Source organism: Aethalodelphis obliquidens, unplaced genomic scaffold (assembly GCF_003676395.1).
Source record: "Aethalodelphis obliquidens isolate GAN/ISIS:26980383/991018 unplaced genomic scaffold, ASM367639v1 scaffold2, whole genome shotgun sequence".
Lineage (NCBI taxonomy): Eukaryota > Metazoa > Chordata > Mammalia > Artiodactyla > Delphinidae > Aethalodelphis > Aethalodelphis obliquidens.
This window is the reverse complement of record NW_020837946.1, coordinates 23,427,327-23,454,955: the sequence shown is the minus strand read 5'-3', so window position 1 is coordinate 23,454,955 and position 27,629 is coordinate 23,427,327. Positions and strand designations below refer to the sequence as shown.

At 34.6% G+C, this 27,629-nt stretch overlaps 1 protein-coding gene across 6 annotated transcripts in view; it reads left to right on the top strand.

The window, feature by feature from the left end:
• SPAG16 (sperm associated antigen 16) overlaps positions 1 to 27,629 on the top strand; it is a 325,936-nt gene that overhangs the window by 6,294 nt on the left and 292,013 nt on the right. For 4 of the 6 annotated variants that reach the window (XM_027122178.1, XM_027122173.1, XM_027122187.1 and 1 more), the window contains exons 2-5: positions 1,478 to 1,524; positions 2,687 to 2,782; positions 16,321 to 16,439; positions 22,290 to 22,427. In XM_027122178.1, the coding sequence (XP_026977979.1) occupies positions 1,478 to 1,524; positions 2,687 to 2,782; positions 16,321 to 16,439; positions 22,290 to 22,427 (400 nt within the window). Of the gene's footprint in view, positions 1 to 1,477; positions 1,525 to 2,686; positions 2,783 to 16,320; positions 16,440 to 22,289; positions 25,137 to 27,629 lie in introns of those variants that run through there. The other 2 variants (XM_027122213.1, XM_027122197.1) reach the window with 2 other exon arrangements.

Sequence of the window (27,629 nt, the reverse complement as noted above, 5' to 3'; positions counted from 1 at the left end):
AGAAAAGGAGGAAGATTCAGAATGTCTTTTATGTATCCATTCATCTTAACACTAGATCATGGGAGACTTAGGAGACTTCTCCACAGGTACTCATCTCTTTCCAGAGTAGGGAAAATAACAACAAACACTTGTATAGTATTTATTATAAGCCAGGCACCATTCTAAATGATTTACATATGTTAATTTGTGTTAACAAGAGAGGTAGTATAGTATAGTGAAACCTAAGCTTCTGGGGCTGATTCCCAACTCTGTTAGGTCCTGATTGTGTAACTGCATTTGAGTCCTGATCTGTAAAACAGAGATAATAATAGTTCAGCCTCATTGGTAGGATGAGGATGAAATGAGTTAATACATGTAAAACCCTTAGGACAGTGCCTGGCTCCTGTTAAATACTATGTGTGTGTTATCAGTTCTTATTACAAACAACAGAAGTTGTTATACACACTGTCAGGTTACTCTTGCAGGATGGGATGACAGAAATTTCTTATAACCAGCAGCAAAATGAAAACTAGGCTAATCTAATCTTTGATTTTCATAACCATTGCTGTACACTGAAGTGTTTAATTTTATACCTTTTAAACTTGGCCTAATAAAGTCTGTGCATTTGAAAAAAAATGTAAACCTACTGACCAATCAACAAAATAGCATTACTGGAGTGTATTTTGATTTCTTTTAAAATTAAATGTTGTCTTGAAGTTTTCATTTGTAATTAGACTAACTTGTAATTTTTGAAGGTCTTAGAGCAATGCTGTTAGAAGTTTTTATTAGAATCATTTCCACTGATATTTTAATGCTGATATATCTTGATAATTTATGAACTGCTGAGTTATGATTATTAAGTAGTTTATATTTGCTTAAACATTAGGCTGTCTTTTCTGAGAAGATAATTTTAAAATTGAGATATGTAAGAAAGAGAGTGGAGGTGTAAGTATCTTTTATTGATAAAAACATTGAAATCTATATTTTACTTATATTTAAATCTTAGTGTGCTTTGTTTTTTTCATTCACAATACTTTAAACCAAATAAAGAAGTCACACTGCATTGTGAATGACTAAGAAACTCCGGAAAATTCACTGTGGTTTGAGATGTGTTTGAAAATTTACTGTCATAGTTTTCCTGTCCATCATTTTTCTTATCTCTTTCTAATTTATGTTATGATACCATGTACATTTTTGTAAGCCTTCTTAGAATCAAATTGGAAATCATTAGATAGTAAATAGATTAAAAATATAGTTTTTCATGAGTTTGGGTTGTTTGAATAATAATTTAAAATAACAATTAAGATATTTTGTCTTAAAACATCTATAAATGTAGGCTGTATGAGGAAGAGAAATTTTAAAAAATAGCTTAATTTACATGTATTTACTAACTTGGTGAGATACTTGGATATAATACTGTATTTTAAGGTTATCTCAATTTTTAAATATAATAATTTTATTCCATTATTTTGAGATTCAAACTTAACAGTACATTTAGAGGTCACTATAACTGAAGCATCTGAAGATGATTATGAATATGAAGAGGTAATTTGTTCATTTTACCTATTCTATAAATTCATTACAGTTATTCCTGTGAAATATTCATTTTATTTTTTCTTAAAAATTTTTTTTCTTAAGTGATGCTACTTTTTCAACTGAATTTAGCTAATCAGCTGGTTAAGAGTGAGGTTTGAAAATTCTATTTAAAAATTTAGATTGGTTAACACATCTGGCTCTTTTGATTTTCTTGTTAATTGTCCTTCAGAGTCAGCTTCTCATCACCTGCCTTGTGGATCCACACTATAGTCTGTCGTCTCTGTCCAGCAGGTGTTCCCAATCATCCAGTCTAGGTTTCCCAGATTCCTACTACCTAGCTGGAGCTCAGATCCTATGGTTCCCCTCAACTTAGCAATACTTTAGTCTAATATAGTTACTGTCTCAAACCTGTCCTTTAATTCATTGTTCCAAGGGAACCTATCATTACATCTGAGACTTGGAAGGCAGAGTCACTCCAAGATGACAGAAGCTATGAATGAAACTGTGGAAGCAAGCCTGGCATTTGTGGCCTGGGCAAACAGGAAACAGGACAAACACAGAAGATAGGCTTTGTATTACTACTGGTAAAATGGAGATAATATTAATACATACCACATGAAATGACTTAATAAATGTAACAGGCTTAAAGCTGTGATCAGCACATAAGAAGCATGCAATAAGTGTTCACTCTCATTAATGTCATAACTAGAGTCAGTTGCATTCTTCCGAGAGCTTAACATTCAGGCAGTGAGTTTTGTTTTGCTTTTTAATATTAGACATAATTTATTAGATATTTGCAGTTGCTAGTAGTTATGAAAAGTAATGGTGGAGAAAATCTGGGATGCGGAGAGAATGGTGGCATTTAGATGGCCTAACATTCTTTTTTTTCAGCAGAGTTGTTAGACTACATTTGTCACTATAGGTAAAAGCAGTTGCCCGTAAGCTAACCTCAAGTTCATCAGTAGTAACACTGAGTGATGTTTATAAGGAAGTCAGAGGGCTGCCTACTTGTTACTTTATTTTTCATGGATCTTCAGAATGACATCGTGTCTTACATAAAGTGTATTTCTTTGATCCTTTGTTTTGTGAGGCAAATTTATTTCTAAAATGAAATAAGGTATTTTTATATTCCTGCTAACTCTTCCTATCATTCTCTTTCTCTGTTATTTAGATACCAGATGACAATTATAGCATTCCAGAGGGTGAAGAAGACCTGGCAAAAGCAGTTCAGATAGTCCAAGAACAGGCTACAGATACTCAAATTTTGGTGAGAATTTTGAACACAACCATAGCCTATAGTTTAACAGTGATACTTTCTACACGAAGTTTTGAAAGTCATTTAAACTATAAATACTTCACTTACTAGATGCAACTCTATCACCTGACATCTTTTTCACTTCTATTAGTTTATCATCTAACCTTCACTTTTAGTAAGTAGTCATATTTACTTTGCCTTGGATCATCATTTTCCACATGGTGTTCACTTTTGCATGACTTTGCAACAAATGACACTTTCTCTCAGAACTCTTTTTAATCTCAATAGAGTTTAAACAAGGATTTTCAGCACTTGTACAGAACTTGGTATTGTATACATATTCTACAGTCTGTTTTGTAAGCATCTGTATTTTTTGTTTTTCATGGAAGTATTTAGATCACAGGAAATGCCTAATATATTATGCTTTTTTTCTTGTGAGGCTGATGAACTAATTTCACTAGAAAATATGGTGGGGATGCTTTCTGATTATAATACCACCAATTAACAGTACATGGAATGATGGCATTCCTGTAAAATTGCAAGCTCAATTAAAAATTGACAATAATGATGATAGCAAAAATATTTTTAAAGTGCTACCAATACTAATTAACACTGAAGTCATACCAATACTAATTAATAAGGCTGCTTTTCTTCAAAAATGAAACCTTTACTGTGAAATATGAAGGAAATTATTATACCCTTATTTAGGTGCAGATTTGGCTTCCTCAGTGCAAAATAGTATGTGATAGACTTCACTCCATATTCTGCCCTTTGTCAATCTTTCCATATTTTGCAGATTTCCTTGGTTCAGAAATCTAGTTACTCCTTTCCAAAATATCTGTCCATTCAAAATTGAAAAATGCTGAAGAGGAGGATTTTTTGAATCCAGAATTGATTATATTCTAAGTGGAGGGCTTTAGCTCATAGTAAACTCTATTCTCTAATATATCCTATGGATATAGTTCCTTCTAGGTAGACGTAAAGTGAAGTCTACTATGCAGACTTTATTAGTCTGTTGGATATCTCAATGCAGTAATTTATAAGAAAGTTTTAAAACATAGCATTTTGAACGATGAGCAGTGAATAAACATATCAGTTGCACTCTATGTATTACTTATCATCTTCCTTCTTGCTTTACATCATTAAGTAAAGAAGGATTAAAAAAATACTTTATGTACCACTCATTTATATTGGTACTTGGTAACATAGATATGCCTAACACAGTGCTTGGCACATAGTAGGCACTAAATGAATAGCAGTTAAATAAATGAATAGATAAATGAATCATTGAATGAAAAAATTATGACCAAACTGTAATTGCATCTTTGTATGTGGTATCATGCTAGAAGGTGCTTGTAAATCCAAAGATAAATCCAAGAAGGGCAATTGGTGAATAAATTCAACGTAGTAGCTGTCGTATCTTCTGAACTAAATATCAGTAATTCTTCTGTCATCAGTTTCTCAGAAGCTTTCTTTTATCATAAGCTTGCAAGAGGTAACTTTCTAGATTTATGACATATTTATAGCTTGTTGACTCTCATTTAAGGTTTTATCTGTTTTTTGAGTTCTTTGGAGGAACTGTGCTATGCAGAAAACTCACAAAAGTTTCCCTTAAGCTTTTAAAATTAAATATGAATTCATTTTATGATAAGCATTTCAGTTATGTATTTCTAATTTGGTTTTTGTTTCTATAGTATTTTATCTTCAAAAACTAGCTTTGAGTTGTGCCATGGGCTTTCTGTTTTAAGAATATTTATTGCTTATGAAACCCACTTCCTTTTGTTATGATTTTATTACATCTGTTTATGAGCAAGATATATTTTCTTCTATGTTAGAGGATAGTAGTAGTCTCAATTGAACAGGGACTTTTAGAAAATTCATTAAAGACTGCAAGTAAAAAAGGTCATCATTACATTAGGAATGTTGAATATAGTTGAAATTATTGAAAAGTTGAAAGTTGGAAATAATGTAAGTAGTTTTATTGGTTAAAAAATTAACAAGGATTATTTATATAAGAGTTGACATTTAAATGAATTTTTATAATTTTCTTTAAACCTTGATAATATATATGAAAAATCTGAGAATTGATGCATGTTTTATTTCATAAATTTTAAACTTTTTATCCTATAAAAATGTTTCCTTGATAGGTGCAATGTTTCAGAAATCTGAAATAAAATATAGTTTTATCATATTTAAAGTAATTAATGAAAAAAATTAATGTAGGAAATGTTATTAATCTGTGACAAATGTGTGGTTTGGTTGTACTGTCCATTGTTTCTTGAAACTGAAGTCTTTTTTCTAAGTATAAATGTAAGTAGAAATAGGAATACAGGCACACACACACATACACACACATATTCCTTAGAAATACTTGTATGTAATTTTATGAAAGAAAGTCTACTTATATTCAAGCTGGGTTTTCCCCTTTACACTGTGAGCATATTATTGCCATTTTGGGGGGTAATTCTTTAGCTGTTTTGGTTCGTGATTTTTTTGTTTTGCTAATTTTGGAGGTAAAATCTTAAAGGTCTATGTATTGCCATAATAATGTAATATTTATAAACTTATAAGTTTGATCTTTAAAGATAACAGTAGCGGAGTACCTAAATCATAACACTGTTACATTTCCTGACATCTTCTCTCCATCTCCTCCTCTAAGAATATAAGGCATTTCTTTGAAATAGTCATGTGTTTCTGAAGAAGATGAATTGATAACTGAACAAAACTACTATACTGTTTAACGTATTAATCAGTAGTTCTCAAAGAATTTTACTCTAAGATATTTTCCTACATATTTATTAAGAATTACTATCAAATATTTTCATATTAAAGTTATGTTCTTATAAGAAAAACGTAGCTCAGGATTAGTTATTCCTTTCATTTATTTATTTATTTTTAACATCTTTATTGGAGTATAATTGCTTTGCAGTGGTGTGTTAGTTTCTGCTTTATAACAAAGTGAATCAGCTATACATATACATATATCCCCATATCTCCTCCCACTTGTGTCTCCCTCCCATCCTCCCTATCCCACCCCTCTAGGTGGTCACAAAGCACCGAGCTGATCTCCCTGTGCTATGTGGCTGCTTCTCACTAGCTAACTATTTTACATTTGGTACTATATATAAGTCCATGCCACTCTCTCACTTTGTCCCTGCTTACCCTCCCCCCCCCCATGTCCTCAAGTCTATTCTCTACATCTCTGTCTTTATTCCTGTCCTGCCCCTATGTTCTTCAGAACTTTTTTTTTTTTTAGATTGCATATATATTTGTTAGCATATGTTATTTGTTTTTCTCTTTCTGACTTACTTCACCCTGTATGACGGACTCTAGGTCCATCCACCTCACTACAAATAACTCAGTTTCGTTTCTTTTTATGGCTGAGTAATATTCCATTGTATATATGTGCCACATCTTTATCCGTTCATCTGTCAGTGGACACTTAGGTTGCTTCCATGTCCTGGCTATTGCAAATAGAGCTGCAATGAACATTGTGGTACATGACTCTTTTTGAATTATGGTTTTCTCAGGGTATATGCCCAGTAGTGGGATAGCTGGGTCATATGGTAGTTCTATTTTTAGTTTTTTAAGGAACCTTCATACTGTTCTCCATAGTGGCTGTATTAATTTACATTCCCACCAACAGTGCAAGAGGGTTCCCTTTTCTCCACACCCTCTCCAGCATTTATTGTTTCTAGATTTTTTGATGATGGCCATTCTGACTGGTGTGAGGTGATACCTCATTGTACTTTTGATTTGCATTTCTCTAAAGATAAGTGATATTGAGTATTCTTTCATGTGTTTGTTGGCAATCTGTATATCTTCTTTGGAGAAATGTCTATTTAGGCCTTCTGCCCATTTTTGGATTGGGTTGTTTGTTTTTTTGATATTGAGCTGCTTGTAGTATTGGAGATTAATCCTTTGTCAGTTGCTTCATTTGCAAATATTTTCTCCCATTCTGAGGGTTGTCTTTTTGTCTTGTTTATGGTTTCCTTTGCTATGCAAAAGCTTTTAAGTTTCATTAGGTCCCATTAGTTTATTTTTTGTTTTTATTTCCATTTCCCTAGGAAGTGAGTCAAAAAGAATCTTGCTGTCATTTATGTCAGAGTGTTCTGCCTATGTTTTCCTCTAAGAGTTTTATAGTGTCTGGCATTACATTTAGGTCTTTAATCCATTTGGAGTTTATTTTTGTGTATGGTGTTGGGGAGTGTTCTAACGTCATTCTTTTACATGTAGCTGTCCAGTTTTCCCAGCACCACTTATTGAAGAGGCTGTCTTTTCTTCATTGTATATTCTTGCCTCCTTTATCAAAAATAAGGTGACCATGTGTGCATAGGTTTATCTCTGGGCTTTCTATCCTGTTCCATTGATCTATATTTCTGTTTTTGTGCCAGTACCATACTGTCTTGATTAGTGTAGCTTTGTAGTACAGCCTGAATTCAGGGAGCCTGATTCCTCCAACTCCGTTTTTCTCTCTCAAGATTGTTTTGGCTTTTCAGTATCTTTTGTGTTTCCATACAAATTGTGAAATTTTTTGCTCTAGTTCTGTGATAAATGCCATTGATAGTTTGATAGTGATTGCACTGAACCTGTAGATTGCTTTGGGTACTGTAGTCATTTTCACAGTGTTGATTCTTCCAGTCCAAGAACATGGTATATCTCTCCATCTCTTTGTATCATCTTTAATTTCTTTCATCAGTGTTTTATAGTTTTCTGCATACAGGTCTTTTTTCTCCTTAGGTAGGTTTACTCTTAGGTATTTTATTCTTTTTGTTGCAGTGGTAAATGGGAGTGTTTCCTTAATTTCTCTTTCAGATTTTTCATCATTAGTGTATAGGAATGCAAGAGATTACTGTGCATTAATTTTGTATCCTGCAACTTTACCAAATTCATTGATTAGCTCTAGTAGTTTTCTGGTAGAGTCTTCAGGATTCTCTATGTATCGTATCATGTCATCTGCATGTCTCTATATATACTATCATATATAGTATCATGTCTCTATGTATATAGTATTACGTATAGTGACAGTTTTACTCCTTCTTTTCAGATTTGGATTCCTTTTATTTCTTTTTCTTCTATGATTGCTGTGGCTAAAACCTCCCAAACTATGCTGACTAATCGTAGTGAGAGTGGGCAACCTTGTCTTGTTCCTGATGTTAGTGGAAATGGTTTCAGTTTTTCACCATTGAGAACGATGTTGGCTGTGGGTTTGTCATATATGGCCTTTATTATGTTGAGGTGAGTTCCCTCTATGCCTACTTTCTGGGTTTTTTTTTTTATCATAAATGGGTGTTGAATTTTGTCATAAGCTTTTTCTGCATCTGTTGAGATGATCATATGGTTTTTATCCTTCAGTTTGCTAATATGGTGTATCACATTGATTGATTTGCATATATTGAAGAATCCTTGCATTCCTGGGATAAACCCCACTTGATCATGGTTTATGATCCTTTTAATGTGCTGTTGGATTCTGTTTGCTAGTATTTTGTTGAGGATTTTTGCATCTATGTTCATCAGTGAAATTGGCCTGTAGTTTTCTTTCTTTGTGACATCTTTGGTTTTGGTATCTGGTTTTGATGGTGGCCTTTTAGAATGTGTTGGGGAGTGTTCCTCTCTCTGCTGTATTTTGGAAGAGTTTGAAAAGGATAGGTGTTAGCTCTTCTCTAAATGTTTGGTAGAATTTAGTTGTGAAGCCATATGGTCCTGGGCTTTGGTTTGTTGGCAGATTTTTAATCACAGTCTCAATTTCAGTGCTTGTGATAGGTGTGTTTATATTTTCTATTTCATCCTGGTTCAGTTTCGGGAGGTTGTGCTCTTCTAAGAATGTGTCCATTTCTTCCAGGTTGTCCATTTTATTGGCATAGAGTTGCTTGTAGTAATCTCTCATGATTCTTTTTACTTCTGCAGTGTTAGCTGTTATTTCTCCTTTTTCGTTTCTATTTCAGTTGATTTGAGTCTTCTCCCTTTTTTTCTTGATGAGTCTGGCTAGTGGTTTATCAATTTTGTTTATCTTCTGAAAGAACCAGCTTTTAGTTTTATTGATCTTGGCTACTGTTTCCGTCATTTCATTTTCATTTATTTCTGATCTGATCTTATGATTTCTTTCCTTCTGCTAACTTTGGGGGTTTTTTGTTCTTCTTTCTCTAATTGCTTTAGGTATAAGGTTAGGTTGTTCATTTGATATGTTTCTTGTTTCTTGAGGTAGGATTTTATTGCTATAAACTTCCCTCTTAGAACTGCTTTTGCTGCATCCCATAGGTTTTGTGTCGTCATGTTTTCATTGTCATTTGTTTCTAGGTATTTTTTGACTTCCTTTTTGATTTCTTCAGTGATCTCTTGGTTATTAAGTAGTGTATTGTTTAGCCTCCATGTGTTTGTATTTTTTACAGATTTTTTCTTGTAATTGATATCTAGTCTCATAACGTTGTTGTCAGAAAAGATACTTGATATGATTTCAATTTTCTTAAATTTACCAAGGCTTGATTTGTGACCCAAGATATGATCTATCCTGGAGAATGTTCCATGAGCACTTGAGAAGAAACTGTATTCTGTTGTTTTTGCATGGAATGTCTTATAAATATCAATTAAGTCCCTCTTGTTTAATGTGTCATTTAAAGCTTGTGTTTCCTTATTTATTTTCAGTTTGGATGATCTGTTCCCTGATGAAAGTGGGGTGTTAAAGTTCCCTACTATGACTGTGTTAATGTCCATTTCCCCTTTTATGGCTGTTAGCATTTGCCTTATGTATTGAGGTGCTCCTATGTTGGGTGCATAGATATTTACAATTGTTATATCTTCTTCTTGGTTTGATCCCTTGATCATTATGTAGTGTCCTTCTTTGTCTCTTGTAATAGTCTTTATTTTAAAGTGTATTTTGTCTGATATGAGAATTGCTACTCTACTCCAGCTTTCTTTTGCTTTCCATTTGCATGGAATATCTTTTCCCATCCCCTCACTTTCAGTCTGTATGTGTCCCTGGGTCTGAAGTGGGTCTTTTGTAGACAGCATATATACGGGTCTTGTTTTTATATCCATTCAGCCAGTCTATGTCTTTTGGTTGTAGCATTTAATCCATTTACATTTAAGGTTGTTATCAATATGTACGTTCCTATTACCATTTTCTTAATTGTTTTGGGTTTGTTATTGTAGGTCTTTTCTTCTCTTGTGTTTCCTGCATAGAGAAGTTTCTTTAGCATTTGTTGTAAAGCTGGTTTGGTGATGCTGAATTCTATTACCTTTTGCTTGTCTGTAAAGGTTTTAATTTCTCTGTCAAATCTGAATAAGATCCTTTCTGGGTAGAGTAATCTTGGTTGTAGTTTTTCCCTTTCATCACTTAAAATATGTCCTGCCACACCCTTCTGCCTTGCAGAGTTTCTGCTGAAAGATCAGCTGTTAACCTTATGGGGATTCCCTTGTATGATATATGTTGTTTTTCCCTTGCTGCTTTTAATATTCTTTGTATTTATGTTTTGATAGTTTGATTAATATGTGTCTTGGCATGTTTTTCCTTGTTTTTATCCTATATGGGACTCTCTGCACTTCCTGGAGTTATTGACTATTTCCTTTCCCATATTAGGGAAGCTTTCAACTATAATTTCTTCAACTATTTTCTCAGTCCCTTTCTTTTTCACTTCTTCTGGGACCCCTGTAATTTGAATCTTGGTGTGTTTAATGTTGTCCCAGATTTCTCTGAGACTGTCCTCAATTCCCTTCATTCTTTATTCTGCTCTGCAGTAGTTATTTCCACTATTTTATCTTCCAGGTCCCTTATCCGTTCTTCTGCCTCAGGTTTTCTGCTATCGATTCCTTCCTGAGAATTTTTAATTTCATTCACTGTGTTGTTCATCATTGTTTGTTTGTTCTTTAGTTCTTCCAGGTCCTTATGAAATGTTTTTTGTATTTTCTTCATTCTATTTCCAACATTTTGGATCACCTTTACTATCATTACTCTGTATTCTTTTTCAGGTAGACTGCCTATGTCCTCTTCATTTGTTTGGTCTGGTGTGTTTTTACCTTGCTCCTTCATCTGCTGTGTGTTTCTCTGTCTTCTCATTTTGCTTAACTTACTGTGTTAGGGGTCTCCTTTCCACAGGCAGCAGGTTCGTAGTCCCCATTGTTTTTGGTGTCTGCCCCCCATGGCTAAGGTTGGTTCAGTGGGTTGTGTAGGCTTCCTGGTGGAGGGGACTAGTGCCTGTGTTCTGGTGGATGAGGCTGGATCTTGTCTTTCTGGTGGGCAGAACTATGCCTGTTGGTGTGTTTTGGGATGTTTGTGACATTATGATTTTCAGCAGCCTCTCTGCTAATGGGTGGGGTTGTGTTCCTGTCTTGCTATTTGTTTGGCATAGGGTGTCCAGCACTGTAGCTTGCTGGTCATTGAGTGGAGCTGGGTCTTAACATTGAGATGGAGATCTCTGGGAGAGCTTCTGCCGTTTGATATTACATGGGGCCAGGAGGTCTCCGGTGGATCAATGTCCTGAACTCGGCTTTCCCACCTCAGAGGCACAGGCCTGATACCTGGCTGGAACACCGAGACCCTGTCAGCTACATGGCTTAGAAGAAACGGGAGAATAAAGGAAAGAAAGAAAGAAAAAAATAAAATAAAGTTTTAAAAATAATAAATATTGAGAATAAAGGAAATTTTAAAAGTAATTTAAAAAAGAAAAAGAATAGGAAAGAAAGAAAGAAGAGAGCAACCAAACCAAAAAAAAGTCCACCAATGATAACAAGTGCTAAAAACTATACTAAAAAAAAAAAAAAAAAGATAGAACCCTAGGGCAAATGGTAAAAACAAAGCTATAGACAAAATCAAACAAAGAAACATACACAGTCACAAAAAGAGAAAAAGGAAAAAAACCCCAAAACATTGTTGCTCCCAAAGGCCACCGCCTCAATTTTGGGATGATTCGTTGTCTATTCAGGTATTCCAGAGATGCAGGGTATATCACGTTGATTGTGGAGATTTAATCCGCTGCTCCTGAGGCTTCTGGGAGAAATTTCCCTTTCTCTTCTTTGTTCGCACAGCTCCTGGGGTTCAGCTTTGGATTTGGCCCTGCCTCTGTGTGTAGGTAACCTGAGGGCGTTTGTTCCCGCTCAGACAGGACAGGGTTAAAGGAGCCGCTGATTCGGGGGTTCTGGCTCACTCAGGCTGGGGGTGGGGGAGGCAGGGGTATGGATGCGGGGCGAGCCTGCGGCGGCAGAGGCCAGTGTGACGTTGCACCAGCCCGAGGTGCTGTGTGTGCTCCCAGGGAAGTTGTCCCTGGATCATGGGACCCTGGCAGTGGCGGGCTGCACACGCTCCTTGGACGGGAGGTGTGGATAGTGACCTGTGCTCGCACACAGGCTTCTTGGTGGTGGCAGCAGCAGCCTTAGTGTCTCATGCCCGTCTCTGGGGTCCGTGCTGATAGCCGCGGCTCACGCCCGTCTCTGGATCTCATTTAGGCGGTGCTCTGAATCCCCTCTCCTCACGTACCCCGAAACAATGGTCTCTTGCCTCTTAGGCAGTTCCAGAGTTTTTCCCGGACTCCCTCCTGGCTAGCTGTGGCGCAGTAGCCCCTTCAGGCTGTGTTCACGCAGCCAACCCCAGTCCTCTCCCTGGGATCCGACCTCCGAAGCCTGAGCCTCAGCTCCCAGCCCCCGCCCGCCCTGGCGGGTGAGGAGACAAGCCTCTCGGGCTGGTGATTGCTGGTAGGCACCGATCCTCTGTGCGGGAATCTCCCGGCTTTGCCCTCCGCACCCCTGTTGCTGCGCTCTCCTCAGTGGCCCCAAAACTCCCCCAGCCCCGCCACCTCCCGTCCCCGCCAGTTTAGGGGCTTCCTAGTGTGTGGAAACTTCTCCTCCTTCACAGCTCCCTCCCACTGGTGCGGGTTCCATCCCTATTCTTTTGTCTCTGTTTATTCTTTTTTCTTTTGCCCTACCCAGGTCCGTGGGGAGTTTCTTGCCTTTTGGGAGGTCTGAGGTCTTCTGCCAGCATTCAGTAGGTGCTCTGTAGGAGTTGTTGCACATGTATATGTATTTCTGATGTATTTGTGGGGAGGAAGGTGATCTCCACGTCTTACTCTTCTGCCATCTTGAAGGTCTCCTTTTCTTTAGACTTTGGTTTCATTAAAGTTCATTTTAAATCTTACATATCATATATGCTAATGAAATAAATACATAAAATAATTTTCATTACTTTTATATGTTCAATGATTAAATCACAATAAAAAGAGCTGTTTGTCATTATTGAGTTCCTAGTCCCTTGATGTACACATTTAATTTCAGTTAAAGAACCAGGCTACTTGTACCCCGAGCCTTGCCTATAGATTCTTCAAACTAGTATCTTTGACTTAATTTGAATTAAAGAGTTGATTCTCAGGAGTCAAAAAAACAGTTTTCAAAGAAACTCACTGAGTGGAATAGTTCAAACTATATCAAGACAGTTTTGATATATGGTCCAGTAATTTTTTGGTATTCAACATTTAATTAATTCTTAAGTCCTCTCTGATTTTGTTCTCAACATATCTCATATCCTTCTCTTCGCTTTCATCCCTTACTTAGTTCGTCTCAGATTCACCTTCTGTCTTCTCTCATCAGAGCTACTGTCATGCTGCTGATACTGCGCCTCCTTCTACTTGCATGTAAAGGAGGTTTTAAACACAAATTTGAATTTATCACTCCTCTACTTAAATCAGCAATGTCTCCATCCTTCCGTCTGCCTTGACCTTCTTGATGTGCTTTCTGTCTGGCTTTCCAACTTTCTCTTTGGTCCTTTCTCCATAAGACCTTGAGCTTGAATGGACTGAACTCTCATTCCTTGTCTTTGCCTCTGATGTTTTTCTTGCATTGAATTTCCTTCCATCCTTCTTCACCCATTGAACTTCCTCTTCTTCTATAAATTCCAACTTAAGAGTCTTTCTTAACAAAGCCTTCTTTTACCTACCCAAGGCAAGTGAAATACTTTCCACCTTTATCACTTTACCAAGAAGATCTCTATTTTTTTCACACGAGACACTATTTAGAAACCTCTCTAATTAGAAAATTTCACCTTTATAACTTTCATAGAAAAAACTAAGCAACATGCTAGAGCCACTTTTGTCTCCAACAGATTTCTGGGTCACATGTGGATGGATTTTTTAATAATTCAGCATTTTGTAAAGTGAGGCATATTTGCTAGTTTTTAGAGCCTTGGCTCTTTTGGTCCTTATTCTGAGGTGCTTTATTAACACCATCATTAAATTAGTTTTAAAGCTGTAATGAGAGTTGTATATATTGTATAATTGAGATAAAAATGCAACTTAAAATTACATAAATGTACCTATTGGCTGTATGTATGATGTTCTGTGTAGACTTATAAATAGGCTTTTATAATCAAAACTAATCACAAATAGTAGAGCTTCTATACTGTTATTTGTTTACATGTTTTGTTTTTTACTCAACTGGTCTTTCAATTCCTTGAGACAGGGACGGTGTCTTATTCATATTTAATTCCTCGCACTTTTCACACAGTGCCTGGCATATGGGTGATATTCAGCATATATATGTTAAGTTAATATTATTTATAAAGATAAAAGAGACATTTATGATCACATTATAGCTTGGAACGTGTGTGTGTGTGTGGTGTATAATGCTGAAGGACTATAGATTAGATACATGAATATATTGTCAGGATTATAAATCTCAATGTATAAGTAAGAACTATGGCAGTTTAAAGTGGTTGGATTTCTGTTTTGGATGTTTCAAGGTGTGTATGTAAGATGTGTTCAGGAAGAGAAAACATTTATTTGAGAAGGCAGGAATCTTATGTGTTGCAACCATACACACAAGCATCTTGTAAGCAAGCAGTCCATAGGCATCTTTAGAAACTAGAGTAGGTACAGTCTGTCTTCCCTTTTCTCCTATGTTCCTGATTCCTTCAACTATCATCCTTCTCATCTTAAAATATCATGTTCAAATTTACTGACCCAAAATCAAAGGTAGCATTTATTAAGTATAATGAATGCTTGCTTTGAGCTATATTATGTCCTTACTTAACAGTTATAAATATAAAATCTTCTACCACAATTCAACAACTTGATGGATGACAGGCGTGCTGTACTCTTGCTACTTTGGCATCTCCCATGATGTTTGATATAGGGTCCTACACATAATCATCATTGTTATATGATATCTTTTTTAATGATCTTAGGAAAGAGAAGTTATTCTGCATGAGCTTTAAAAAAACTTTTAAAACCCCATCATTTGCCAGGAATTTTCTGTAGCCCCCTAAATTTGCTTAAACTCATCACTATTTTGATTGTCATAATAGCCACTAGTAATTAACATCAGTATTAAAGTATTTATAGAACTTTTAAAGGACTTTTTGTAGCAAGAAAGATTTTCTTTCTTCAGTGCATTTCTGTGTAACCATTGTGTGCATTCTTTGTAACCTGGTCTATAACCATTACCAAGTTGGGAAGGGGAAGTAGGAAGGAAAGTCCATTGCTGGGTTTCCATAGGTGAAAATAGATCTGACTATCCAAATATTCTGCAGTGAGATTACTGAGTTCTTACCAATGAGAAGAAAATGAATGTACTCTGGAGACAATGATGCTGTTGATATTAAGAATCTACCCATTAATTGGTTTATTTTATAAAGTGATATGTGATATGGTAGTTGTTATGACTGTCCTACTTTCATATCTCACTTGCTGAAATATCTCCATTTCTCTAGTTTAAGGATCTCTAAACTTGTTCTCACAAGGGTCACATAGAAAATATTTTGTGTTTTGAAGGGCATAAGGTCTCTGTTGCAACTGCTCAACTGTAGTGCAAAAACAGCCATAGACAATATGTAAATAAGTGGGCATGGTGGGGTTCTCATAAACTCTATCAACTCTAGTTGATAGACTTATTTATTTCCATTATGAAATAATAGTACAAGAGCCCTCTATTGCACATAATTTCTTCCGTAGTGTTTCTAGAAATCAAGGCACCCAAACCACATTTCTTTTTATAATGATAATAATTAAAATAATTAAATGATCTATACATATATGTATATTTAATTTGTTATATACTATTGTTAGGGCAAGGTGACCTCCTTATTGTTTTTCAAACAATCCAATCACAGTCTTGCCTGCCTTTGTACTTGCTAATGCTGTATCTGGAACGTGACTCTACCTCTTCTCTAGATTTATGTTCAGATGCCGCTTTCTCAATGAAATCTTCCTTCATCACCCTATGTACATAGCAGCCCAGCTCTACACACATATCTGCTCCCTACCTGGCTTTCCCTCGCTTCAACCCTCTGTCTGTACCCCCAGGCACTTAGTACCATCTACCATACTATATATTTTTAATTTAGTTATTCATTTTCTGTCCCCATATTCTTGACTATTAGTTATGAGGACTGAGTCTTGTCTGTTTTCATCACTGCTTTATCCCTAGTGATTAAAATAGTTCCTGGACATAATAGTCAACAAAATTCTTTAAAAAGTGAATGAATGAATGAATGAATGAATGTAAGGCCTATGTATACAATTAATCAAAGCTTTGATATTTTCAAAATAAGTAATTACACATTTAAATTTTAGGAGCAGAAAACAGTCCTTTCTTCAAAGCATGCAGTACCTGAAGCAATAGAAGGCTTTCTCTGCAATTTCCTGATCAAAATGGGAATGACTAGAACTCTTGATTGCTTTCAGTCTGAATGGTAAACAATTAAGTAAATAGTTCTCTAGAAATACTAACATTATTTAACATGTGTACTTTTAATCATCTTAAAAGACTTTGAGTGACTCTGCTTATGTAAAATGAATGAACTGGATAGAAACCTTTTTCATCACCACCACTGAAACCACAACACACATACACACACAATCAGGATATCAATTTCAAAGAAATTTTTAATATCTTTTCTAGATATATAAATTTAGGTGATTTTCAAGAATCAATAAAATGGAATGTCTCCTGTAGTTATATAATATGAAGCTATTTGATAAAATATTTTTTAAATGTCTTTTGAATAATTATAAGGGTATAATTTCCTGTATTAAGACATCCTACTAACAGTACTACTTTGCTTGTTTTACTTAGAGTGTAATGGCCTGCTTTTCTCTACTCACACAACTAATTTTTTTTCTACAAATATCCCTTCATTTAGAAGTAAGTGGAATTACATTGTCAAATGATACCTTTTTCTTGTTATAATTGAAAATTTAATAACTTATTGGTTATGAAAATCAGCAGGCATACTGTCTTTATTCCTTTGCCGTAGTGGTAATGTCACCAGACACATTTTCAGAGTCCTAACATTTGTTAACAAAATATTATTAAATAATTGGATAATAAAATGTTTGATTTTTAAAAGCCATTGATATTATAGAAAGAAGGAATAGTATGGTATATAAAGTTGTTTATAGTGTTTTGGAGTTCAATCCTAATTTTAAATATAGGTGCAATTTGTAATTTCTACTAATCCAACTTCGATTTAATTTTTATATTCTGCTTTTTTTCGTTCTCATCTACAGAGACCATGCACATAAAAGAAATCAGTTTCATTATTTTAAATTGCATGTCTAATGTTAATAAATTTAACTAGGAGAACCATTTTTGATTAATACAGTTTAGGAAAAAGAACAAGTTTGATGGTACAAAAATAATACTCTTCCTATTAAATCTGGAAGTTGTGTGAATGATTTTTATAAAAATGTCCCTAAGAAATAATTACAAATGTATTAGAAAATACATTTTTATAAAAGTAGGTAGATGGTTAATTTGCAGTACTAATGAAAGATTAATGTGGTTCAGTTTCCTTTTTTTCTTCTAAAGATATGTGTTAGGACATGTAGTGCTTACATGTTTGGCCAGTCCAAAGTATGAAATGATCCCCTTGGAGAAATCTGGAACCAAGTATGCTCTTAATTAGGTGCTTGTTGCCATATTATCCTTTTAGATTTAGCAATTTGAATTGAGATGAAATTTCAGAAAAGTACAATAGTATTAAGATTTATAGAACCCCTAAGTAAGCATTACATTTAGCATAATATTGTAATCATAATGTAAAATTTGTATAAATAACTCTTCATTATATGGGCTTAGTAATACTGTGGTTCAAATTATTTTATTCTTATCCCTAGCCACCAGTTTGTAATGAGATTACAAATTATTTGTAATGAGATTATACTGTATTGGATATTTTTATTTCAAATGAAACATTTTTTACTTTGATCAGAAACTTTTACTTATTATGCATAGTAAGACTGTAGGAATATTATATATATATATATATATATAATTATTATTTTTTGCGGTACGCGGGTCTCTCGCTGCTGTGGCCTCTCCCGTTGAGAAGCACAGGCTCCGGACGCGCAGGCTCAGTGCCCATGGCTCACAGGGCACAGCCGCTCCGCAGCATGTGGGATCTTCCCGGACCGGGGCACAAACCTGTGTCCCCTGCATCGGCAGGCGGACTCCCAACCACTGCTCCACCAGGGAAGCCCATATATATTATTTTTATAATTTCTTATTATAGAGAAAAACACTTGTAATATATCATTGCTGTAAATTCATTTAATTTTACAAAAGGGGTGAAGCAAGATTTCTCTATTGTTGGTTTGTAAAAAAAAAAAAAAAAAAAAACCCACAAAAATCAAACAAAAACTCCCCAAACCAAAAAACCTGGGCAGTGAAATTTGGCTTATGTTCCTTCATTCCTCAAACAGTAATTGCAGTAAATCCATTGAATCTGGGGTCAGCAAACTAAGGCTCTGGGGCCAAATCTAACATGCCTCCTGTTTTGGTAAATAAAATTTTATTGGAACACAGCCATGACCTATCTTTTAGGTATTGTCTATTTGTCTCTGGTTGCTTTCACACTATTACATTTAATGGCAAAGTTAATTAGTCACAGCGGAGACCATATGGCCCAGAAACTTCTTTTTTTCCTCCAAATTCTAAATATTTATTTTCTGACTGTTAACACACACAGAAAAGATTATACATATTCATAATATTCTATGAACCACACAAAGTCTGCACTGTGGGTTTAGTCAATGATATTTTTATGACCCTTTAGAAGTGCTCTGTGGACAATTATAATTTCCCTGGGGGCAAAATTAAAGAAAGGGTTAAAATGGAGAAATTATGGTAGTGCATTTTATGTACCCTTACGGAGCATATGTCAACCATCTCCTTTCCTCCACTGGATTGTTTTACTGGCTGTTAACAAGGTCAGGACTCACGCAAAATGTACATTCTTGCTCTTTGCCTCTTCCTCTTATTATCTCTAACTCACTCCAACTCTTCTTCCCTTTACAGCCAAGTGTTTTGAAAACAGGCTATTTTCTTTCTTTCTTTACTCTTTTACATCTTTGGTTCTCTCCAGTTTGGCTTCTGTTCCTACCATTCTACTGAAGGTTGGATGGTAGTAAAAATGCCATCAAATGTAATAGTGCAATTATTTATAGTATTTAATTGCTATTTTAATTTTTTCTTAATTTTAGAAGAAATTATAAATTAGTATAATATTCCTTTAATTTTCACAAAAGGGTAAATATTGCTGCTTTTAGCCAATAAAATTTGGCATAATACATAATTACTCAAACGTGGGTAGTGCAGTTAAAACTTTTACCACATATTAATTTATTTACATAGCATTTATTTTAGTGGCCTTCATATCACTTTTTTTTCTTCTTGAAATAATTTCTTTAGTGATTTTTTTTCTGCATTAAATAAAGCAAGTTGCTGAAAACCAATTTTATGGTCAGAAAAACTTTATGGTCCAATACTTCAGTCAATCCTTATGTCTTCTCTTTTGAGATAAGTATAAATCACATTCCAAATACGTATAGAAAAGTGATTTTATGCTTAAATGATTATCTATTTGTTGTTTTGTAAGTTGTGGCAAATATCATTTAATATTGATTCAATTATCTTAAACTTTTGGATATTTTACAGGGGTTTTCTTGCTATTTTTTGGTATCAGATAAGATATATATATAGCACAAAACATATGACTACTAATGTGTAATATATTAATAAAGTTAAGATTGAAAATATGAAAATGCTGAAAATTAAACATTTTTAAACTAATATTTAGCTCATCTATAGCAAGCTTTGTAGGGATTTCTTTGTTAATAACTATATTACTTGAAATGTTTTTCTATGCTCTGGTTGTTTTTTATTTAACTTTATTAATTGCTACATATAATGATTAAAATTGTACTTATTTACAGATTTATAAATGATTTTCTGATGTTCCTTCTTATTTCACTGAGAAAATGGAAGTTCCACAACTCTTGCTTCCTCTCTACCAACCTGCCACCTCTGTTGTCAGCATTCTCCCTCTCTCCTGTCACAGCGGCTGAGCCATATATGCTGTCAGCTGAGGCCAGCTCTCCTCTACTGGATCCCAGCTCCTCTCACCTACTCAAGCACATGATTCCTGCAATTGTCCCCTCTCTTTCCTGCACTGTAAACTTTTTCCTTCTCTGCTGAATCACTCACATAAGCATAGAGATGTACAATAATATGTCATATATTAAAAAATAGAAGAAAACAAAACACCCTGGACTCCACTTTCTCTTCTAGGTTCATCTTGATTTCCTGGGCTCTGCTTTATAGCTTATCTCCTTGAAAGAGTTTGTTGCTACTTCCTCATTTCCTACTCTCTCATTCCTACTCTAGTTCCACTTTCACCTCCATGACTCTACTGAAACTTTTTTCAGTGACTTCACATTTCCAAATTCAGTGATTGATCCTCAGTACTCCTATTCAGTCTCCTTGCGTCATTTGTCACTGTTACCCATTTCTTATTTCTTGCAACACTTTCTTCACTTGGTCCCTGACCCAAGCACTCTTCTATTCTTTCACTACTTCACTGCCCCCTCTCTTTCTTAGTCTCTATTTGGTAGTATTTCCTTCTCTTCCCAATCTTGAAATAGTCCTAGGTCTTCCTTACTTCTCTCTTTACATTCACTTCCTAACTGGCCTCATCCAATCTTGTGACTTGAAAGTGTATCTATTTACTGATCATTCCCAGATTTAAACTGCATGTCCTAACTTTTCCCCTGAACTCTGGACATGTACTTATAATGTTCATTTTCATTTAATTGCCCAGCAGACATATTGCATTTAACATGGATAGAAACAGTTCCTTGATTTCTCTAAGCACCCAGTTCCTACTGCATTTGTCCCCACTAAATGTCTGTCTGTTGCTCAGCCAAAATCCTTGGAGTCATCCTTGACTTTTCTTTTTTAACCAACACCTGACATCTGATCTGTAGGAGAATCCTGTTGGCTCCATCTTTACAGCATGTCCAGAAGATACCCATTCCTCACAATCCTTACTGTTACCAACTTTGTCTAAGCCACCAATCTTTCTCTCCTGAACTATTGCAGCAGCCTCCTAACTAGACTCTCTGGTTCTACTCTTGCTTCTCTAGAGTCAGTTTCTTCAAACAGATTCCAGACTAATCCTTTTAAAACATAAATCTGATCAGTGTCACTTGTCTCTTAAAACATTCTGATGGCTCTGATTCAGAGTAAAATTCCTCTTTCTGGCTCCCTGCTGTCTTCCTGACTTATCTTTCACCATTCTCTTTCCTACTCACTTAGTTGGCTCCGTTTCCAAATACTACAGATGTACTGGCTTTTTGCTTTGTATTGTATTTGTCAAACGCCTCCTTGTCTCAGGGCCTTTACATTTACTTTTCTATCAGCCAAGAATGCTCCTCTCCCACATATCCACATGGCTTAGTCTCTCATTCCCTTCAGTTTCCTGCTGAAATATCACTTTGTCAGTTATACTTTCTCTGGCCACCTTATAAAAAATCTCACAAACACCCCCCATCATTCTCTACTTCAGTCTCTCTGTTTCTCTTATCTTGCTTTATTTTACTTCATAGAATATATCACCATCCACATTAGAACGGAAACTCCATTAGTCCATTAGGACTTGGACATTTTTGTTAATTTCACCAGTGTCTGGACTAGTGCCTGGAGCATAGGAGATGTTCAGTTATATTTTATGCACCATGATGATATTAGTACTTAGCAATTCATGAATATTTTATTTTAAAAATATCTTATGAATATTGACATTTTAAATTTAAAAAATTATATTGCAACTTATCACTATAAACATTCCCTAAGACTTAACTTTTTGGGCTTCCCTGGTGACGCAGTAGTTAAGAGTCCGCCTGCCAATGCAGGAGACATGGGTTCGAGCCCTGGTCCAGGAAGATCCCACATGCCGTGGAGCAGCTAAGCCCAAGCACCGCAACTGCTGAAGCCCACGTGCCTAAAGCCTGTGTTCCGCAACAAGAGCAGCAAGAGAAGCCACCACAATGAGAAGCCTGCGCACCGCAACGAAGAGTAGCCCCCGCTTGTCACAACTAGAGAAAGCCCATGTGCAGCAACGAAGACCTGATGCAGCCAAAAATAAATAAATAAATAAATAAATAAATTTTTAAAAAGTGATTTAACTTTTTGAAATGTACATAAATTAAGCCAATGTAGTAGAAAGAAACAATATAAAGTCTTTTGTTTGATTTTATCCTAGGTATGAGTTAATACAGAAGGGAGTAACTGAACTTAGAGGTGGCGGGCATGTTCCAGATGTCTACACTCAGAATATGCTTTTAGAAAATGAGAACAAAATTTTGAAGAAAGAATTGAAGCACTATAAACAAGCAGCTGAGTATGTTATTTTTTAATGACTTTTTAAAAAAATTTTGGACTAAATAAAAGTAAGGCATTGAATTAGCTAATAGGTGGATGGTGGTTAATGCAACAGAGCTTTAACTCTGGAGAAATGAATTATATGTCAATTCTAGTTGGAAAGGATATGAAAGGCTTCACCAGCAAATTAATTGAACAGATGAGCAGAACACTCACAACTGTAATTCACCAACAAGAGTGGAATGCAGGGGGTTGTGCAGGAGGTTGTTAATTTGTTATGTAACATTCGCTTCCTTATGTATTTTGATAGTCTTATCATTGCTTGTGGAAATCTTCCCCTATGAGGGTAAGCTAATTTCTGAGATAATAATAAAATTATAGAAAGCTAGAGGAAGGAAGGAGCTAGTGTATTCTTAGTAGAGCAATTTCAGTATTTGAAAGTTGCCCAAAGAGAGCTGTTATTTTGTAATTTCATAGCATGAATTTATGCACAGAAGAGAAACGTAACAGAAACCAAATATCTCTGCATGTTTCTTTCTTTCTAAATTAATGAAAGACATGCAAGTTTTGGCAAACAAACTTAGATAAATGTGCAGTGTTATTCTGGCAAAGACAAATATGTGAATGTGTTGACTTGGGGTAAACATACTCATCTAAGACAATGTTAGGTGAAAAATTAATGCTTAGATATGGAGTAGACAGTTTATCCTTTGTTCATTAATTTTTATTAAACATTTGAAGAGGGGCTTTCTCTGTTAAAGAATCATATTAAAACAAAAATTAGATAAACAGAACTACCATAAAGGAACATAATATTTCTAAGATCTTTGTAAAATACTTTAATGTAAAGAAACGAGACTGTATTGCCAGGTGAAGGAAACATTTAAAATAAGCTTCTGCTTTTGAAAGGTGGTGGTAAATAAATGATAATTTGTACGATTGTTTTATTCAGTTATTATGTGCACTTACAGAAATGTATTTTGCAAGTTATACAACTTTCATATTATCTATGGATGTACTATTTGGGATTTTACATTTTAGTTGGAAGTGTATGATGATCCACAGAATGATAGTACTAGAACCAGCATCCTCTCTATCCTCAGTTCCATTTCTCAGAAGTGGTTTGCACTCTTGGCCCTGACACTCACACCTAATGGATGCACTGGGAATTTGACACAGCAAATTTTTCAGAGTGCTGCCTGGCATACTGTTTCAGTTCCTGATCTCCTTTGAATTATTGCCTAAGTTTGCTAATTTCTTTTGAATAGGTAGAGCCTCTTTCTGCAATGAGTTTTGCCCCAGTGCTATGAAATGATCATTTTTATTACTGGTTGTTTATTGAATATTATATTTAATAACTATAATCAAAACCATATAAACTGTTGCCCATGCAAATTATTGACTTAATGTTAAAAGAAACCATGATTCAAACAGATATCACTCAAATGAAATCTGTCTCTTGTTCATGTTTACTAAAATATCAGATTACTAAATGTTTCTAAAATTTACTGTATTTACTAAAATATAGTTTTAGGTTCAGTGGGCTTATGGTATCTCTCAAATCTATCTTACTTGATATAATTAAACTTATACAAATTAGAAAAGGAAAATATTTATTTAGCTTAGTCTACCTGACATGGAAAATTTGAAGGAAAGCTGCTTGACCCTTAGTAAATGCCTAATATTTATATCATTGAATGAATATTAAGCAAATTGTGCTTCACAGCCCCTTTTGATGAAGGATGTCCCTGTGGCCTAATTTTGTTGGATACATTCCCAGAAAATGGAGACTGAAATTTTGTAAAGAATTCCCAAAACTACCTCTGTCATGCTACAAGTTTGCCCCAAATTGTAAGTTTCATCACACAGGTTTTTCAATTTGACTTGTGAGGATATTTTCCCAGTAGGAAATAGTGATAAACATGGGATTCCCTTTAAGGAATTTACATTAAAGTTTTCTTTTTTAGAATTAAGGCTGTTTCTTAAAGCAAGATAAATGTAGATGTCAAATACTTTTCTAATAATAATTAATATTTAATACATAAAAAGTCAGGTTACAGATGTGTTATATATTATCTTGATTAAACTGGTAGCATTTAGTGATGAATCTAGAAAAATCAGTGAAATCATATAGCTGTAAGCTTATTATTTATCTAGGGAAGATTTGCCATGGAAAGAGTACTGAACTTAAAGTTCAAATACCTAGCTTCCAATATTCTGCTACTTATTAACTCAGTTTCCTTATTGTTATACTGGGAATAATTATGCATAATATTATTAACTCCTAGGGAGTGATGTGATAACTAAATAAGACAATCTATATTAAAGGGCTGTGTAAATCACAAAGTGCTGTGAAAATGTCAGCTATTATTATCAATATCTCTAAAGGCTGTCATCCCTAGATTTAAAAAATATTATCATATCATTATTTTTGAAATTCAGCAATGATGAAGCATGAAGGAAGAGATGAAAAGGGAAAATATTTCACTGTAAAATATCTGAATTGCTATAATTAAAAAAGAAATTGTCTTTTTCTCTGCTGTAAGCAATGCCAATTTTAGAACAGGGGCTTTCCCTATATTTGCTGCAAATGTAGATTATCTTCTAAAATATAAAATTTGGTGTATGGTGTATCTGTATGTTTCGTGATGGGTGTTAACCAGACTTGTGATTATTTTGCAATATATACAAACATACATCCAATCAGTATGTTGTACACCTGAAACTGATATAATGTTACATGTCAATTAAATCTTGATAAAAAAAGGTTTGGGAAAAAACTGCTTGGAAAATTTCTTTATGGATGTTTTTAAGGGAAAAACAGCATTATTAAAAAGATTTATAGTTACATTAAATATATTATTGGATTGGCCAAAAAGTTCGTTCAGAACATCTTACGGCAAAACCTGAGTGAAGTTTTTGACCAACCCAATACATACTAGATACTGGAGAGGAATGATATAAGTAGGAGTTTGACATTCTTTCTTGGAAGATTAGAATATAATTGTACTTTTATATTGAAATGTAGACCAATTGTTATTTTAACCAAAAATATTTAACTTCTTAACTTTTTAATTCTAAACAAATACCAAGCATATAGAAAGTAAACAAAATAAAATAATGAACTTCTTGGGCCTGTCAGCAGTTTCAACACTTATCAACTTTCTGCCATTCTTATTTCTATCTCCACCCACACCCTACCCCACATCCTGTTTATTATATTATTTTTTACAGTTCTTTTTTTGTGTTATAATTTACATAAATTGAAATGTACAAGTCTTAGCTACATAATTTTGACAAACAGATGAAGTCTTGTAACCTCCATACTCATGTTACTATAGAACATTTCTGTCTATCCAGGAATTTCTTTTGTGTCCCTTCTCAGTCATTCCCTCCCCTGGCAATCACTGTTCTGATTTTATTTTCCACCTTAGATTAGCTTTGCCAGTTTGAGAACTTCATAACTGGAATCACAGAATATTCATTTCTTTGTCTTTGACATCTTCTACTCAGCTAAAGTCTGTAAAATTTATATGTGATTTTTGCATTTATCAATAATTTGTTCCCTTTTATTGCTAAGTAGTACTCTATTGTGTAGTGTATACCACAATTTGTTTACCCTTTTTCTATTGAGTTGTTTCCAACTGTGGTTATTATGAATGATACTGCTATGAACATTTGTGTACAAGTCTTTTTGTGAGGATGTGCTTTCTTTCTTTTGGATAAAAACTTAGGAATGGAATTTATGAAGGGTAGATGTATAAGAAACTGCTAGTCCATTTCCTGACATTCAAGTTGAGTCATTTTACATTCTCAAGAGCAATATATGAGAGTTCCAATTGCTCCATATTGTCACCAACATTGAGTTTTGTTAGTCTTTTAAATTTCAGCCATTTTAGTGGTTGTATGGTAGCAGCTTCTTGTAGTTTTGATATACATTTTCCTGATAACTAATGATATTGTGAACATTTTGTGTGTGTGTGTGTGTGTGTGTGCTTATTGGCCATTCATTGATCCTGCTTTCTGTGTAAATCTTTTGCCTGTTTTTGGTTGAATTAGTTGTCTTATTTTTGAGTTGTAAGAGTTCTTTATATATTCTGGTTACAAATCCTTTGTCAGAATATTGTGAATATTTTCTTCCAGTTTATGGCTTGATTCTTCAATTTCTTAATGGTGTCTTTGGGTGAGCAGAAGTTTTAAATTTTGAGGAAGTCTAATTTATCTTTTTTATAATATTGCTTTTGATATTTTGGCTAAGATACCATTGCCTACTCCCAGGTCACAGAAATATTGTTTTCTTCTAAAACCTTTACAGATTTAGAATTTGTATTTCAGCCTGTGATCTAGCTTTAATTTTTGTATACTGTGTGAGGTATGAGCTAGAGGTTAATTTTCTTTCCGGTAGGAGTAGTCAATTGTTCCAGCACCATTCTTAAAAAGATTTTTCATCCTTCATTGAATTTCTTTGGCATTTTTGTTGAAAATCAATTGACCCTGTAATTGTGGGTCTATTTCTATACTCTATACTGTTCCATTAACCTATTTGTTATCCTTATACTAATACCACACTCTTGATTACTGTAAGTTTAATTAAGTCCTTAAAGTCAGATAGAGTTAGTCTTCCAGCTTTGTTTTTCTTTTTTAAGGACAGTTTGACTATCCTAGGTCCTTTGCATTTTCATACAAATTTAAGAATCACTTTGTCAATTTCTATAGAAAGACAGGGGTGGGATTAGAATTAAGATTGAGTTGAATCTATAACAATTTGGGAAGAATGTGTGTGTGTGTACACATATATTTATACATACATACTTTTTTGGGGGGAAGGATTGATATATTTATCTTTAAAGATAACCTAATAAGGTTATTAGATGAAGGAGCTCGAAATTTGTGCCCTTTACATCTAATTATCTAATGTATACATTTTTGTTACATTGTGAACTACATATAATAGGGTTGTGCTCAGTATATCCCCAGGGCCTGTAGCTGTGCCTGGCAAATAGGAGGGACTTATGTGAATGTGTGCTATTAACACTTTGGCTCTTTAAAAAGCTTTTGACAAAGTTCAACACCCATTTATGATAAAAACTCTCCAGAAATTGGGCTTAGATGGAACCTACTTCAGCATAATAAAGGCCATATATGACAAACCTACAGCTAACATCATACTCAATGGTGAAAAGCTGAAAGCATTTCCTCTAAGATCAGGAAAAAGACAAGG